This window comes from Pavona decussata, unplaced genomic scaffold (genome assembly GCF_977016875.1).
Source record: "Pavona decussata unplaced genomic scaffold, jaPavDecu1.1 SCAFFOLD_96, whole genome shotgun sequence".
Taxonomy (NCBI): domain Eukaryota; kingdom Metazoa; phylum Cnidaria; class Anthozoa; order Scleractinia; family Agariciidae; genus Pavona; species Pavona decussata.
The window spans coordinates 317,501-335,884 of record NW_028145513.1 but is presented as its reverse complement, the minus strand read 5'-3'; the positions used below and the strand labels follow the sequence as shown (position 1 = coordinate 335,884).

Below are 18,384 nucleotides of genomic sequence, written 5' to 3'. Positions count from 1 at the left end.
CAAAGCTAGACATTTTGTAACAAGACCACTACTAAAATCTATCTATTATGCTCTAATACATCCTTATATATTTTATGGAAATGTAGTGTGGACTAACACCCACCAGTCCCACTTAGACAAGATATATACAATTTTCTTTTGCAGTTTATATATAAACTGCAAAAGAAAATTGTACGGATAATGTCTTTCAAAGAATATAATCATAGCTCTAAACCGTTATTTAAAGAATTAAATATACTTAAGTATATCAACTAAACTACTTCGTACGGAATTGTAATGAACAAATATTCAAAGAATCAGTTACCACCGGCGATAATGTCACTGTTTAACACTCTAATGAAGAAATACACAACTACAATACGTGGTAAAGTAAAAAGCTGCATAAGCCAAAGAGCAAAACAAATGTTAGAAAATTCACTATATGCAATAAGGGAGTAGGCATTTACAATAGTTTATCAAGTGAGTTAAAAGAAAATCAATGCAGCTTTAAGCGGAAATTGAAAAAGTTTATTCTTACAAGTAAATAGTGGAATTGCTTACTCTTATACTAGTCTTGAATTCTTATTACATATGTATATGAATCTGGCACTTTGTATAGCCCTTCTATTTTTAAAATGAATATATATAGTGTAATTTAAGTCAACAAGTAGTATTGTAATGGGGGTCTCCTAGATAAGCCCAGTAAGGCTTCAAAGACTTTCAGCTGAAAGTCATACGACTTTTATTAAGAAATCAATATGTAAACTTAATTGATTCTGGGCAATAAAGATTATTATTATTAATAGCGTGACTCTCTTCGTTAATATAAATATTAACATATCTTAAATATTTGAAATTCTTTTCTTATTGAAACGCACTGAGACGTTTATGTTTCTTCCGCCCTCCGGAGTAATGCAATATCATACAATCCTTATGATCTCGTTTATAAGCATTTTTGTCGCTCCGATTTTCGTTCAGATTTTGCTCCGATAAACGTTTTCGGAAAGGGGCGTCTGACAAAACTGCTACAAAGTCTAAAGACTTTAAATGAGCCATAGTGAAGCAGAGTACACAACTAAGCTTAGATTGCAACCCTTGTTTTTCTGAAAGCCGCCAATTCAATGTGATCGTAATTGCATGTTCTTTGTTCAATTCATCTGTACTCGACATCAGACCGGCTCAGTGACCACTGATCGTGAGGATCCTTGAAGTACAACAGCTCGAAAGGCTTTAAATAAACTAAAACGGTGAACAGTGACAAACCCCTCCACCTAGGACTTCAATATCTCAGAGGTAACTGGCAATATATCGCTTTCTAACATGCATTGAAGATTTTGCCCTTCAAAGCCTTGTGATTCACCACTGAGCGATCTTCTCGGCACGGCTCCAAAAACAAAAATATGCATTACGGAAATTAGAGCTCACTCCTTTTTATTTACCAGGTAAATATGAAGTGGGCATTCATCACTCAGTCTCTGCATATCATTCAAATAAAAAGATTTCATTCAAAACTGATGTTCGTGCTGCAAGAATTAAAACGGGATGCAGGAGATTTTTTCCGGAACGCTTCCCGTGCGTGCACAGGCCGGATTGAAGCCCAGAATTGCGGTTTTCCCGCTTTGGGTGTTGTTAAAAGTTAAACAAGTTTACTCTTCTGTTCAATCTTTGGCTGATAATATTTTCAACATACAAGACTAGAGAGCTGCATGTTCTGGGGCAAGTTCTTTTGGGGTCTCTTGTTTTAGTAGAAAGTTATGAGATTGGAAACTTGCCGGAAACGTTGAAACCGTACCGACGCTGATACGTTGCGTTTTTTTTTTGTTTGACCTGACTGATAAAACATTGAGCAAATAAACACACGGAATCACGAGCATTTTGTAGTAACATGTGCCTTACTTTCCGGTACCAAAATGCAGATTTTCAAAACAGGCCCTGGAGCATATTCACAACCTACCTCCGCCGTTGTTATAACACAAGTAGGGAAAGCGCCACACGTTGCCAAGTCCGACCGCATACCCGATGCAAGAGAGTAGAAAATCAAGTTTGCGTCCCCATTGCTCGCGCTCGCCAGTGCTTACAGTCACTGTAGGGGAACTTTCTTCTTTAACTTCAGCCCTTGTTAGAGTGATGTTACTTGGAGTAGAAACGGGGTACAGCTCCACGTTAGCTTTACTGTCTTCCGCCATCTTTTACAATTGGCCTTGTCGTTCTTGTCGGAAACGGATTCAGCCTTTGCTCTTGAAGAATGTCAGTTATTACGAGAAATATGTAATAAGAACTCTGAGGTCAGACTGGCAGGGTAACGGCTCAGCGACAACAATGAAACTGTGTTACTTCCGATAATTCCCGCAAGTATGAAAAAAAAAATGAGCTGACATCTGATGATTGTGTGAGCCAAGAGTGGGCAAGGAGCGAGGGCTGAAGCCGAGGTTTCATGGTTGCGCCAAGTGAGACTAGGTTCTTATTTGGTTGAAAACAAACATATAGAGGCCGTGAATTTGTATGTCTTCGAAAAGGAATACATAGACAGTTTAGATACTTGGATAAAAAAATAGTAATTACTATGGTTACCAGACAAGCGGTAATCGATGATTATGACTTCTCAGATTTCTTAGTTGTAACTTCGACCTTCTTTAGCGTTATCGCAATCTCGCGTCAATCGTTTAAAGGAAGAAACGACAGGCCGCTTAACATAACGCAATCTGGTTGCCTTTTGAGTCACTCTCTTTTATAGTGCCCTTGAATTTTCTCTCAACCACTTCTCCTTGCGAGAGTGTGAGCCAACCCATGCTTTCCTGCAAAAAGTATCCCGTATCCCGATGCAGCTCGCGCCTACGGCCGAGGAGTTCCTAATATATAGAGGCGCGAATATCCCGGTTTTTCACTTTTTAATTCATCCGCATGGGTGAGTCATGCTTCAAACATACAACAACAAAGGTTGTTGTCCACTTTCTGAAGTTCGATTGACCTATTTATTGTGATACTGCAGTCACTCCACAATCTATTTTAAAGAATCGTGGAATTTAGCCAGCTGAACAATTTTGCATGAAAAGACATGCCGCAAACGACTCCTTGGCAGCTGCCTTGGCAAGTTATGAGTTCGCGACCTTGAGTATCCGCCCGGAAGCGTCTTTATCAGTGTCTGCGGACTGCGTAGAAAACTTAACACGACAGTGACATGATGATAGAGACCAAGCCGGTTGCCGCATTCTGTTGATTACGCAGTCCGATCAGCCTGGCAGAAATTTGAGTCATTAATTTAAGGCTCATTATCCTGCGTATACTTGCATCATTTTCGTTTGCGGTCCCTTGCTTATTGTTTACTTTATCAGTGTGCCGCCTAATTAATCAACACCTTGAAAGATGCATCAAGTTCAAATCGTCAACGGTTTCAGTAAACGTATTACGTAAATCCAGGGGAAATCGATGTTGGTTCGAGTTAGCGTAAGGTTCGAGTTATCGGGAGTCACTGTATTTCAACGTCTGTGGACTGGAAAAAAGGCCGGTTAATTATCATGATAGGTTGTAGTCACTTTCCTAATAAATTTTTCCAGATTTCGTCTGTAAACTTCCAAAACGGGTTATAACAGATTATCAATCAAAGATTACTTTATTGAACAGGATCGTGTTCGCATGAATCAGCGGTACCACTTGTCAGTTTCGTTCTTAGCATTTTTCAAGATCATTTTCAACCAATAGGATCTTGGAGAGCGTGGAACGTCATTGGGATAGCGTGCGCGAGCGAGGCCCGTGTCTTCCCGTGCTTTGCAGTTGTGTAACAACCTCCCAATTTACCACCCACAACTGCAACAAATAATTTTCTGATTTTGTAAGACGTACAACTAACTGATTATCACAGAAAGCAACACCGGCAAGTCTGTGTCAGGTTTATTTTCCAAGCAGCAGGCGCGTGTTTAATCACATCATTATGGCTTAATTATTGAACTTTACCCTCGGCAACTTGACAAATATGCGCTGCTCTAGCGACACCTTCGTGCTCAAAATAAATACGGAAATTTTACGCCAAACTATAACTTAACTGGGTATTGTGCTCCGTGATTGTTTTTTTTTTCACTAACATATTTTCTAATAACTAGCCAGCGTACTTTCACAGCAATTTGGTCTGAAATCATACGCGTGATTTAAAAATGCGCGCGAGTTCAATTTGAAATCAGACCAAAATTGCACAACACGAAGTTCAATTACCACTTTGTTAGGCCTATTTTGAAATCACACAGTCTTATTTTCAATCTTAATCTTTTATTATTTTTGTTATTACATTTCTATTTTGATGGGCTAAGAAAAAGGATGCGATTTAGAGAAAAAAAAAGTGCGATTTGGGAATAAATCGCACTGTTGAGAGCCAATCAGATTGCAAGGATCACCAATGATTTCAAAACGGGTGTAATAGAGACATTAATCGCCTCAGAAATTGGGATTAAGTTGTAAACAAAATCTATGTTTCTTCGGAAAACTGTGAGCTTAAAATTTCGTAACAGTGGAAAACTTGTTCCCGTCGTTTTCGAAAGGGTCTGAATACGTCGTTAAAAAAATGAAACATAAAAAAAGGTAAGCTAGCTAACATTTTTCGTATTCAAATTTTAAGCTAAAGCATCCGAATATATCAAACTGTATTAGCTTACACAAATAAGTCTTTAAAAGGGTATAAAACGCTCTGGGAACACAGGAGACAACATTTTAAGTTGGCTTGCACAGGTATCCAGCACTTCCCATCACTTATACTTTGATGGATCAATATTATCACCCTTTATCGGTCGATACAGCAATAATGGTATTAAATAAATACCTAATCATTGACCAACACGTCATAGCCATTTTCCCGACACAACGGGTTACCACAGCAACAGTTTAACTTATTTAAATACACTTCTCATTTTAGCTTTAAATAGTGGCAAAACCGAGCTCGGTGACTCACAGTTTTTATTATGGAACCGTGATCGGCATGTTGAGATACAAAGTTTCGCAAAGTTATAAAACGGCAACAACAAAAACAAAACAAAACAAAAAACAAACAAACAAAAAAAAAACAAACAAAAATAAAAAAACCTGTAGGGAGGAGTTCAGAGCCACCTAAATGGTCGAAAATTTAAATTTCAGTATTTTGCTAAAACGTCCTGGTTGGGTGCCCTTCATAAACCGCTAACTGGGCTTTTCTAAACGTTTGTAGCATAGTAAAATTAAGGATCACTCCTTGCAATCTGAAAAAAAATATATACGAATAAATTAAATAGACGACAGGTAAATAAATTTCCAACAATGATCAATCAATCAATCAATCAATCAATCAATCAATCAATCAATCAATCAGTCAAATAAATAAATAAATAAATAAATATAAAATAAATAAATAAATAAATAAATAAATAAATAAATAAATAAATAAATAAATAAATAAATTTTAAGTAGTGCCAGCAAAAACTCTTAAATAGGACTCCTCGAGTTTCATTGAAAGGAATACAGGGAATGCAAAATTGAACCTCCGCCGGCCTTTGTAGCCTCCTTGTGTGATGAAACGAAGACTCGTAGACACGTTACACGCCTTACTCAGTGGTTTGTGAATCTCTTTTTTATGGACTACTTATACATAAATATACTGAAAGTTGTTAGGCTGTACCTAATGACAAAAATCAATAACTGAAATACTGGATTCTATAAAACTCACCAGTGCAAACTCTGCTTGCGTTGGAAGTCCATGTTCTTGTTCAATCTTTAGCATAGTTTCTTCATCTGGCTTCATCAAGGTGAGAAATCGCTTAAACAAAGAGAAGAAATAAAGTGAAACACAACCGGAGCTCTGCTTAGAACTTACTTCAGGTCTTAGTGAAAAGAAAGACGATAGAGGTCTGATCGACCCGGCATTCAACCCCCGACAGTTACTCAGTCATACAGATTCAGTCATTTACCGTTGGCAATTTGTTAATGTCAGTTGTTCAAATGTAACAGTAAGGGTTCGGGGCATTAGTAATGATTGAAAATTTGGCTTTTAAACGGAGGTTGCTTTTTGAAAAGGGGGCTATTAATAATAATAATAATAATAATAATAATAATAATAATGATAATAATAATAATAATAATAATAATAATTGTATTTTTATAAGCTTTGTATTTTTAGGCTGGACAATTCAATGTAAACTGAGAATTTCTTGAGTTGTTATCCATTTCACGATATAAATAGTGTGCAAAAATTGATTTCCAATTATGTTATTGAATTTTATTGCATGCAACCATACTTGTACAGTACGCTTAGAGTCATGTTGATTGTAAAATTTATTTTATTATTCGTTATTCAATAAAATAGATTATTCGTTAAAAAAAAAAAATAATAATAATACTTAGCGGAGAAACAACAACAACAGAATATTAAATGTGAATTAGGGAGAAACGAAGACTGCGCACTTAATTGAGCCGTATTTATTTCTTAAAAGATCTGAAGATGTGTACGAAATTATTTAAGTTCGTTTGAGGATAACTTGTGAGTTATAATTAATGCCATGCTCAATCGTCTCATCGTCTTGCTTCAATACAAGCTAGATGAAGAGTTTCTCTCTTCTTATCACTGTGACATATCTGCAGGACAATGGCTGTGTTCTGATACTGGATATCCTATGTAGATCTCCCTTGCGACCGAAAAGCTAAATGATTCATGTTTCTTTTGAATAACAAAATGACTAAAATATCAATCTTATTGTAACAAATAAAGAAATAAGCTAAAGGAAGGATTTAAAAAACTAACAACGTATGCAATCATCAGGTATATTATGTTTGGGTTTATCAACTGAATTGATGAAGGTAAAGAGTTACGTGAGCTACGTTATTAATTTTAATCCTTCTTTTACCAAATTACCTTATCAACACCGTCAACAAAACCAAACATACGGCCCCACCGACACAGCACCACAGAATCTATCCGCCTCCCCTACAGTCATCACTGAGGTAGTTTATTTGGTCGAAACTAGTGGCATTTTATCAATATTCATGGCTTTACAAATGGTTCAGTTTTCGAAATCGTGTCAATATCACAACTAAGTAGGCTTGTACAGTTACCTCGGAAACGGGACGTGACTTGTCACCGCAGAAAAGCCGATACATGGCATATCCGGGAACACAGAGAACGGAAGCGAGGCAAAGTCCCCACCCCGCAGCCTCAGCCCAAGCTGGATATTTGTAATCCCCGAGCGAGAGTCCAGACCAGTCCACGCACTGCCAGATAAAGATGACCTTGTAGAGAAAGAAATAAGGTACCATTACTGTTAAGCCTCTCAACGTAAAGACGTTCGAGAAGAATAAAGTCAATGGGTCAGTTATTAAAAGACAGTTTAGACGGTGTTTAACAAAACCACGTTCTAGGCCATTTTCAATTTTGCTAACAGTCATAATTAAACATTGTTTGCTGCTGACGGTAACAATAAGGCTTGCATCTCAGACTAGAAAACTATTTATCTACTTAAAATAAACCACTTATAAAAAGATTTGGAGGCCCACTGATTGTCTTAATCCGCGACCTAAGTTAGTCTAACTGGCTTAGTGGGTCTAGTGGGATACTAAGAGATGTTCATTGTTAGTTTGAAAGTGCTATACTGCTGATTTACTGTAGATTTCAAAACCTGTTGATTTCCCAATGAAGGTGTTCAGGTGTAAAGTACCTATGGCGGGCTCGGCGCACAGAAACAACGCACAAGATGAACGATTTCAAACGTTCGACAGCATATCTTAGATATAAATTCGTGAAGCCAAACTACGTCATTAGCGGCTCCCTTTGCAGGAAAGGTTCAACTATATTTCAAAGTTGCCTCTGTGAACAATGCATGTGTTATGGCCTTACCAGAATGATGACTGGTGAAAAAAACTTCCAGCACCAACGAAAGTACCAGTTTGGTCGGTGTCCAATCATGCTTTCAATGTTGTTGCAGAATTTGTCAGTGCCTGGTTTAATAACAAATACGAAAATCACCTTCTTTATTCAACAACAACAACAACAACAACAACAACAACAACAACAACAACAACAACAACAACAACAACAACATCAAATCCTTTATTTAAACACGATCAGATTTAAAGCATAAAAATACTTGAGGGGTCGTGTAATCAGTAAGGTAAAAACTACAGAATGAAAAAGAAATTGAAAATGCATTTCTAATGTACGCTAATAGCGATATTTAGGAGTAAGAGGATAAAAAGATAAAAAGAAAAAAATTGAATATTAAAACCTACTAACATTTATAAACAGTGTAATTTCAGTGTACTTTATTAGTTTTTTAGTTAAAGACGTTTGATTTTCTTACCGTACACCCATCCAATTGCAATTGTTTCCAGGAGCGCAATAAGAACCAAGGAAATACCACCGCTCTGAATGTCAAACATCTCAAACACGTACAGTCCACCCTAACAAGAAGTAAAGATTTGTTAAAGGGTAAGTATCATGGGGTTTTCTATATTTTGTTTAAAATGATGAAATAAGACCTTCAATCAACTGCCAAATAATTCTAGAATGACGAGAAGAAAGAAATCAACTCAATTCAGTTGAAGGGAACAACTCGTGATCTGTTCTAGCGCATTTTGGAAACAAAAATGCAAGAACTTGGAAAACATTAGCCTAACATTTTTAAAGTTTCAATCCACACCGACCTACTCTGTTTCTGGCCAGAGGCACTAATCTGCAGTTTTATTGCACTGGGGTGATAATTTATGACAAACTTGACAATTATTTCGTTGTTTCTGACAGGCAAACATTTTTGGGTTTTTGAAATGACAGCAGATTTGTGTGATACTTCCCCTTTAACGTGACTGTCCAGAAACGATAACAATAACAACTACAACAACAACAACAACAACAAAACCAAGCCTTATTTGCATGACTATATAAATTGTTGTAGTATTGCAGTAGCGTCAGAAGAGTCCTAATTAAAAGTTCTGCCAACTAATGGGAACATAAAACACAAAATATATAAAAAAGAAGGCGGAGAACAGAATTAATCTTAATCGGATTATATTTTTTGGTAACAAATTGTTTCTTAAATCAAAACAGAGTCAAGAAAGGAAGAAATGAACTTATCTGCTTAAAATTATAAACAACATAATCAGAGAAGTTTATCAACAGACGGTTGATAGATATTACAACAGCCGTCTATCCAGCGTTTGGGTAAGAACATTTTTACTGTTTCTACTATAATCTTTCCATGCTACTTAAATCGAGGAGAACGAAGACAAAATCACTCTCAAAGCTTGGATAACTGGTAAATGGATCCCCAATTCCTTAGTTTTGGACACTTTCTTTACATTTTCCTTTTACACTACATTGACCACAGGTAACTGTAACAGTTTTGAATTTGTGTTAGTGCAGTTGAATAAAGTTTCTACCTACGTTTTACAAACTGAACTGAGGAGATATTCAATCATGCAGTCCCTGGCTCTACTATAGTGAGCATAATTACCTGAGTCACGTGTGCAAGACCAATGCCATAACAGATGATGCAAAATCCAAGGGAGATCAGAGACTTGTATTTACGCATGCGTGGTGACCAGTCAGTGACAACTGTGGTGCAAGTCTCAACGCCAACAAACTAAAGACAAAGAGAAGCCATGTTAAGGGTGAATGGGATGAACAGGATATTTGGGCAAAATAAAGTAGGAGAATTTCCACGTTCAGGGAATTATAATTAGAACTGGTTGAATTTCAAGTCTCCCTTGACTGTCACAGATCCAGCAATGTGAACCAGTATCTAGAGAAGATATATCTTCTGACCGACTTCTTTGTTAATTGATTAAAAGGGTGTTTTAGCCAACGTCTTTGTAAATATAACTTATATGCACTTAGGCTTACATTTAAATTGAATAGGATAACATAGAAATTGGACTTGTGGCTGTGTTGGGAGAGAGTTTACTTTGGTTTGATCCATGTGAAAGTTAAGAAGCCTGAGGACATTCTTATGAAAAATCATACAATGACTCCCTTTATCTCGAAGAGTTGTTTTCAGCATGTTACCTTGCGAAAACAGCAGTAGATCTTTCTTTGAAGGTTTGTTTGAACTGAAAGTGCACTATTTTTAACAATAGTAGCTGCTACCTTTGCAATATGTAATTACGGTTTTAATTGCAAGATTTCATAATTTGATTATTATGAAAAGAGTTTTAGTAGTTGGTATGTCACTGAGTAATCATTAATTCGTTCTGTATTTTAGATTGTATTTTAGAAAGTTAGGTGTCCCCTATTAGAAGTGGAAACCCCCTCTTCTAGAAGTCATCATCATCATTATCATTATTATTATTATTATTATTATTATTATTATTATTATTATTATTATTATTATTATTAAAATTGTGAGCATGATAGCGTGTATTGACAAACTAACCTGGCTATCAAGGCCAAGGTTAAACAACATGAAGAAGAAAAGAAATGCCCAGAGTTGTGGAACAGGTAGCTGCTTAATTCCCTCAGGAAACGCCATAAACACCAGGCCTGGTCCTAAAATAATAAATAAATAAATAAATAAATAAATAAATAAACAAACAAACAAACAAACAAACAAATAAATAAATAAATAAATAAATAAATGAATGTATAAATAAACAAACAAACAAGAAAACAAAATAATATATAACTATTACTCGACTTCTTATACTTTTGTTTTGGCAGTATCAGGGCTAATGCGACCTTGTTGGGTATGTCTGTGGCTGTCAACTTGTCTTTCATGACTGAATTCTAAAGATGTTTGTAATGAGGCAGCCTATAGATAGATGTGTTACCTCCTTTCACCGCGTTTCCAACTTCAGTTTTAAGTAAGTGCGCCATAAATCCCATCATGGTGAAGACAGTAAATCCGGCGAAAAAGCTGGTCATGCAGTTGATTAGTGACACCACCACGCTGTCCCTAAAAGAGACGGTATGACAGTAATGTATTCAAATTCTTACAGATGAAGTAGTCGAAAATAGTGGAATAGTCAGTCAGTGAGTGAGTCAGTGAGTCACTCAGTAAGTGAGTGAGTGAGTGAGTGAGTGAATGACTGAGTCAGTCAGTAAGTCAGTCAGTCAGTCAGTCAGTCAGTCAGACAGTGAGTGAGTGGGTGGGTGAGTCAGTCAGATAGTGTGTCAGTGAGTGAGCGAGTCAGTAAGTTAGTCAGTCAGCTAGCCAACTAATTAGTCAGTCAGTCAGTCAGTCAGTCAGTCAGTCAGTCAGTCAGTCAGACAGTGAGTCAGTGAGTGAGTGAGTGAGTGAGTAAGTGAGTGAGTCAGTAAGTCAGTCAGTTAGCTAGCCAGCCAGTTAGTCACTGAGTCAGTCGGTCAGTCAGTCAGTCAGTCAGTCAGTCAGTCTGAGTCACTGAGCTATCTTTTTAAGAAAGGGTACGAAACTTAACTGTTTTTGAATAATTTTTAATGACAGAGTAGCGCTTTAAAATATGTTATAGTTTTAGCGTTATAGAAAAGTATTTTATTATTATTATTATTATTATTATTATTATTAGATGTTGATATTTTACAATTTTATGACAGCAAACTGTAAAATCACTCAGGTTTTAATAGAATCAAACTGTATCTAGTAGATTTTATTCTTGTAAATAATAAAGTCATCATTCCATTTATTATTATTATTATTATTATTATTATTATTATAAAAATGATAATATGAACTAAAAACTATATTTGAAACAGCTAGACATGGAGTGTAAATGATCTTAACGTGTAGTTACCTTACCTCTCACAGTTGTTGTTGAACTTGTTGAAGCTGCTGTATGTCAGCAGTCCTCCCATGCCAATACTGAGTGAGTAAAATATCTGACCAGCGGCTTGCACCCATACCTGTCAGAAAATAGCTGTGTAAAGCTTATCCAGGAAGTATCAAATAGCTCAGTTTCACCGGATTATTTTCCGCGGTAATTTTATCCTAACTTAGGAAGTTCATGAACGTGTCTTTTCTCCCGTTCGAGAAAGCATTCTTTTTAATAAAGACAACGCATGCTGAATTAAATTTATGGTTAGAGAAAACACAGATAACCCGTGGTTTTTCTTTTGCAGCCAGTCAATTTAACTTCCAACGAATTTATGGCGGTGATGATAAGGAACATTTAATGGTTTAAGTCCAATTCGGTCTGTAATCATGTAAAATTACAAGAATCTATCGTCCAAATGGTTGCAGAATAGGATGGTACGAATTCCTGTTGCCAATTAATTTACAACGTACTGGAGGTTTTCATATCTGTAATAATATCCGAGACACATGTAACGTTGACAGAAGACCAAATTTTACTCGTTTCAGTCCCAGTGAATGGGGCGTCAATGGGATTGAAGGTCAATATTTCCAACAAAAAAAAAAAACTCAGGTTCTCATACATCACTGAAGAACAGTGCCCGTGATCACGCAACTTTCCTGCACCGCTAATATCGAGTCTCCCAGTAACGAATCATATTTAAGAACGCTGCTATAGATATCATTTATAAGATAATACTCTTACTTTTGGATCTGTTAGCCTGGAGAAATCAGGCTTCAGGTAGAACAGGACTCCGTCACCAGCTCCCTCCAGTGTAGCTCCGCGAATAAGGAGAATGAACAACACCAAGTATGGAAACACTGCGGTGAAGTAAACAACCTGGAAAAGATTAAGGATTTCATCACTAACTTCTTTGTTTGCGTTATGTTCCATACTGTGAAAATGATATGGAAGAAAGAGCACAATAGTTATCAATGAGAAAGATTCTTTTCGAGGACAGGTCAGGTAGAAGGTCTACTGACGGTATAGCAGAAAGCTATAAAGTCAACGATTTATTCAGTAGCTCCCATTTAGAGCCCCTTTATAACTTTAATATTGGTGTCAATCTCTTACCCAGAGTCCTCAGGTTCTTTGGCCAGCGATTGGTCACCAGGAGAGACTCTGGTGAATTGGAAAAAATTCAAATTCTTTGATTGGCTCCCTTTTCGCTGCCACGTAACGGCTTGCATTGTCTTACCGCAGAAATCCTGCGGTAAATAAAATTCCAGTACCCCAGAGTCTCTCCTGGCCACCAACCGCTGGCCAAGGAGCCTGAGGACTATGGTTACGAGATGTATAGGTGTCAGTTACAGTCATCTCTCTCACAACAGACACCATGCACCTCTGACAGCTACAGGGTTTCCGCCTGATCTGATTCACAGATAATTTGTCCAGACCCGTAACTAAATTATCTTTAAGGCGGATCTTTTATCTTTCAGAGGCGGGCAGATAAAAAGAGGAGACCACTGTATTTGCTTATTAAAAGTTGAGGTGGCCAAGTGACCACCGTGCAGACACTCGCTCTCAGGGATAGTAGCTCAAGCCTTGACTTTACCGTTGCGCAGTTTTCTTCAGTTGACAAGAGCCTTGCCCCATTTGACGGAAACCTAACAAAAACACTGGCGATATTTCATCGTTCGATTAACTATAACAATGCTAGTCAATCGAAGGACAGAGAAGGATCAGAAATACTCTTAGTTGCTTCATTCTACAACTATAGAAGCTGTGTTTAGCTGGCCTGAAGCCCTCTGGTTTGGGCGGCTGGAAACGAGTTTACGTCTCCTAATTTTTCATATTTTATGCTAGAATCTAGGCATGCATGATCAGACGAAAACGAGTTTGTTTTCAAAACTTCGATGATTGCTGAAGCTATCTGTACAATACAACTTTACTGTTTTAGTTACTCCACTGCACTTGGTCAATTCCGGGTCCATCTGCCCACGAGCAGTTAAAGACGGTTCGGATGATAAATATTACCTTTCCAACTGATTTGACTCCCTTCCACACACAGAAGTATACACAGATCCAAGCTACGAGAAGACAGATGGCAAGCTCAATACGGATTTCACCAGGGTGATCAATTCCATCGGACAACTTGAGTACATGGTCACTAAAAAGGAGAAAAAGAGAATAACTGTATTATAAATAGGTTAAAACCATATTTAGAGCAGAGTTTTCTGGAGAAAATCAGTGGGCGATGTATGCCCGCCAAGAATTGAATAGTTTTGGTTATGATGATGAGGATGATGATGAAATAATATACCTTTTTTTTTAATGAAAATACAATGATTACAAAATTGGTTAATAATACCAACATTTCTTACTATATACTTACAGTACTAACGATATTTACTGTACTTACAATACTAACAATGCTTACAATGTTCACAGTACTTACAATAATTATAATATTCACAATCTCAAAGCTTACACTAAACGAAAAAAAAAAAAGAAGCGAAACAAAACAAAAAGCAGCTTGGCCCACGATTTAGTAAGAGTATCTACACGATTTGTTTCTACCGCAATGGTGCAGCGAATAGCAATCTTATTATTTAGGCGTAGAAGGAAACATTCAAAGACCAGAGTGCCGTTGGGTACGCTTGTAGCAAAAATTTGATATTTGGCAACAATGAGAGAATAGTTAAGTACTTCCCAAAGGTTTGATTTTTGGTGCCAGCCATATAAGATAGTTCTTTCAAATAAAATTAATTTTTGATTGAGTTTTGCGTGCCACCAGCTAGAAAAGCGATTTACCGTTGAAGTAAATAATGGTCGATAAAATATAACCCAAAGGAAATTGTTAGAGAAGAAGCGCGGTGTAAATTCCATTTGTGTTTCTTACTTGAAATATTCTTCCTCAGGGGAGACGTATTGTCCAGTGCAGTTCACAGGAAGACCAATAGCAGTGCAGTTTACTGTGGCATCCATTACACGGTCCTTCCTAAATTAAAGGAAACAAGACTGTCAAAACTCGGTTGAAAGTCAACTAGTGGTTCTATAGGATGGCCAATAAATAAATAAATAAATAAATAAATAAATAAATAGATAAATAAATAAATAAATAAATAAATAAATAAATAAATAAATAAATGAATGAATGAATGAATGAATGAATGAATGAATGAATGAATGAATGAATAAATAAATAAATAAATAAATGAATAAAAGTCTTTAATCATCAAATCAAAATACATGCGGTCACGGTATCAGATGTCACAATAATAGGTCAAAAGAGGAAAGAATATGCGCACAAGAAGAATAAATACAAGAATGGAGTATAAAGAGTGTAATATACAATAATATCTTAAGTGGACATGGATGTATCTTAGTTATGATTAACGCATTCTAGGTACTACTGTTTATCGTTAGAGATCACCAACAAATAATCCAGTAAAAAACAAATCGAGTGGGAGTTTTTTTCAGTTTTTCAAGGTTAAACACGTATTTAATGTTAGCGAAGCCAAATGCAATGCACAAAGTTCATGCTATAAAATAAGATACTTTGTCGTATCAATGATCATTATCATTTCAACTTCAAATCACTCACTTGCAGTAGTTGGAGTTCCACTCATTCCCACACTCTCCCCAAGCAAGCGTTTTGCGAAACGATACAAACATGTAATACAGAGTCCAGGCAATGATGACGTTGTAATACACGCTGATGAGAAAAGTGATGACGATCATGGCAAAACCAAGACCTGGAATGTTAAGAAAGCAAAATTGGCTTGGTCTGTCTTTGTAACAGAGAAGTTAATAAAAAAAAAAAAGCTCTGCGTTTACATTTATTTCATGCCGCCTTTCGCAATTTGCTAAGGCGGGTTGCACGTACGTTATAAGCAAGCTACACTGAGACAGTATTTGGAACAGAGAAGATTCGCCGAAATCGTAATGCCAAATTTATATGATTGAAAATAATTGTCATAGACGGGGAAAAAAGTGTTAGTCAAGACAAACACCACAATTATAAATCAAATTGAAGCCCATTTTCAATTCGATCGTCTAGGAAACAAAATTACTCTTAAAGTTCACATTAGAAGGAAGTCCGTCTTGGCGCTACTAGATCGGTTCTAAAGTTCATATCACACGAGTTAAAAAAAAAGAAAGAAAAAGTTTTACGGTACTTCATTACTTTTCAAGAGGAAAACAAAAGTCAATCGAAACTTTTCATATAATTCAGCCGGAATTCAGTTTGAAGGAGACTTAAAACAGTATATAAAACTTCTGTTAATCTGTCAATCATTAATTCATACCTCCAAAAAGTGGACAAATGGCCGCCCAAGACTTGATAACGCCTTTTCCGATATACTGCCCAAGAGCGACTTCGAGGTAGAAAATGGGAATTCCACAGAACACCAGGCAGATCACATACGGGATGAGGAAGGATGCTGCAAAATTAAATTCGACATAATAAATACTTAAATAGCGGTGTTACATCAGTATAAAAGAGAAAACTAAACGGAAAGATATAATGCTAACTTATAAGCTATATACGTACCAAAGTAAGACTGTGGGATACTTATAAAGAGAAAGTGTCAGCTGATTAACTTCAAAGAAGGAAAGGGGATTGGAGTCTGGTGGTTTGACCTCTAGCTTCCTTAATTATGATCAGCATTTTTATGTATACTTTGCTCAAACACTTGTGGTAACCGTACCATGGAAAACTGGCCCTAAAAGAAGACTACTGGTACTAGTTGAAATATTGGCCCAAATAAATTGCCTTTTGCCTTAGTGTTAGCCTTGCAACCAGTTTGGTTTATTTACACCTAAAGTGACGTCTGACACGTGCATCTCTACTACAAGAAATCCGGCAACGAAAAATATTCAGAACAGTTTATTTGTGCGTCGTGTAGTCCCCTGTATTCAAACGTTTCGTACCATGGAATTAAGGGGGAGTAGCATTTCTAGAAATCGGACCTAAACAACGGCACCAGCTAACGTATTCAGGTCGTTCGATCCGTATCACCTCACAATATTTTGACGAACCAATAATTATTGACTGAAATGTCTTACCTCCTCCATTGATGTAGCAAAGGTAAGGGAAACGCCAAACGTTCCCAAGTCCCACAGCATAACCAACGCACGATAAAATGAAATCTAGTTTCCTTGTCCATTGCTCTCGCTTTTCTCCATTTTCTGTCCCTAGAAGTTTCTTGCCTTGTGAATTTTCTCCTCTTGGAAGGTCGGAATCATTAGTCTTGTCCATAGCTGTTAGCTGCTATCTTCGTATGCGAGCGAGTTATAAAAGTGAAATAGATTTATGGAACCAAACTTTTATACATAAGCAGCTTACTTCCGCTTCATGACTTAATTAAAATTCAATTTCCATTTAAAATGATCGAAGCACGTACACTTTATCATGTCTGCTTTGCGCTCAGAACTGGATTATATGTTGTTTGTTGAAGCAAAATGACTGCCGTTTGGCAAGAGCAATATTTGTCAAAAACTTTATCTGCCATAGATTTCATAAAGTTAGCTTAAAAGAATCTTAGATTATTTATATTACTTCTTTTAGCTTTACAACAACGTTCGAAAAAAAAAAAATGCTGGTTTTCATGTCTTCCTTCTTCGATGATCCGCTTCTAGGTCTTTGATGATAAGAATTACGCTGATGCACGTATACACGCGAGATTCACCAAATTGAAAACAACAGGAAGTAAGCAGTAAAGGAAGTGAACACTGAGAAGCTAGCGTGTAGCCAAACAAATGTACGTGATGAGACGGCTCATTAATTTTAAGCTCATTAATTTTTCCGATAAAGGTCACGTTGGCGAGAAACTTCTACAGCACACATTTTCTTCTCGTCTACATCAACAATACCCTTCTGTTCCTAACTGGAGTACCACTGGCTTCCTTGATTGCTAACTCCTTGTTAATCAAGACTGAGTGAAACGCTGAATTCCGTGGATAAAGATGATCTGAAACATTTTGAAATATAAATGTATACATGTACATACACTCGATACTGCTTTCATAACGAAAAAAAACTCCAGTATGCGCTCGTTAAACACAATATCGCATCCACTTCGGTGAATAACTCATACAAAGCTTTCGTTGGACAGCCTCACCTGTACCTATCCGTTGTACAAGGAACCTTGTATTAACATTTATAACTATTTGCTTTCATATCAAAAATCAGTGTACGTGTTCTCGTTCCATATTTTCTAGGTTCTCAAAAACAACAAAAAAAAAAAACTCGTAAAGGCTGCTTCATGAAAGAAACAACTTCCTTTATAGCTGGTAAGCCTCGTGAAGTACGTTGGGAAAAACAATCATTTGTGGTACGTTAAGTCATCCATGGCATTTGAGCCATTACTTTAATTTTGCCTCCGTCCTTTGTCCCTGTTGGTTGTTTGTTAACCTTGTGTCACTTTATGCGCGATATAGAATTTACTAACGGTTTTTGAGTAGGACTTCTGACAGGTTTTTTTTTAATTTGCTATTTTTTGCACGTTCAATTCTCTCTCTATAAATCTAATTCGACTTCCTTTATTGCTGTTTAGAAATATCAGTGGTCGTATACAAACCTAGAAAGAAAAAGTTGTTTCAGTCTCACAAAAGATTCAGAAACTGCTGGTATAATGTAATGCAAACTCGTCATAGACTATTAAGCTTTGTCTGGCTTCATTTGCAACTTCTAAG

General features: G+C 36.7%; 2 protein-coding genes across 2 annotated transcripts in view; both read right to left on the bottom strand.

Moving 5' to 3' along the window:
• The window catches only part of LOC146472778 (sodium- and chloride-dependent GABA transporter 1-like), a 37,929-nt gene extending 35,693 nt beyond the window's left edge, over window positions 1-2,236 (bottom strand). Inside the window, exon 1 of the mRNA XM_085118990.1 lies at window positions 1,934-2,236. Coding sequence (XP_084975116.1) covers window positions 1,934-2,165 — 232 coding nt within the window. The 5' untranslated portion in view covers window positions 2,166-2,236. The remainder of the gene's footprint in view (window positions 1-1,933) is intronic.
• Window positions 2,237-3,852: 1,616 nt separating this feature from the next.
• Window positions 3,853-17,448, bottom strand: LOC146472777 (sodium- and chloride-dependent GABA transporter 2-like). The gene is made up of 15 exons (XM_085118992.1): window positions 16,756-17,448; window positions 15,996-16,130; window positions 15,293-15,443; window positions 14,588-14,686; window positions 13,723-13,855; window positions 12,451-12,585; window positions 11,694-11,797; window positions 10,747-10,871; window positions 10,353-10,465; window positions 9,435-9,563; window positions 8,286-8,385; window positions 7,823-7,923; window positions 7,045-7,218; window positions 5,663-5,752; window positions 3,853-5,198 (listed from the first exon to the last, which is right to left on the bottom strand). The coding sequence occupies exons 1-15, from the start codon at window positions 16,946-16,948 to the stop codon at window positions 5,178-5,180; spliced, it is 1,803 nt and encodes a 600-aa protein (XP_084975118.1). The 5' UTR covers window positions 16,949-17,448; the 3' UTR covers window positions 3,853-5,177.
• Window positions 17,449-18,384: the final 936 nt, after the last annotated feature.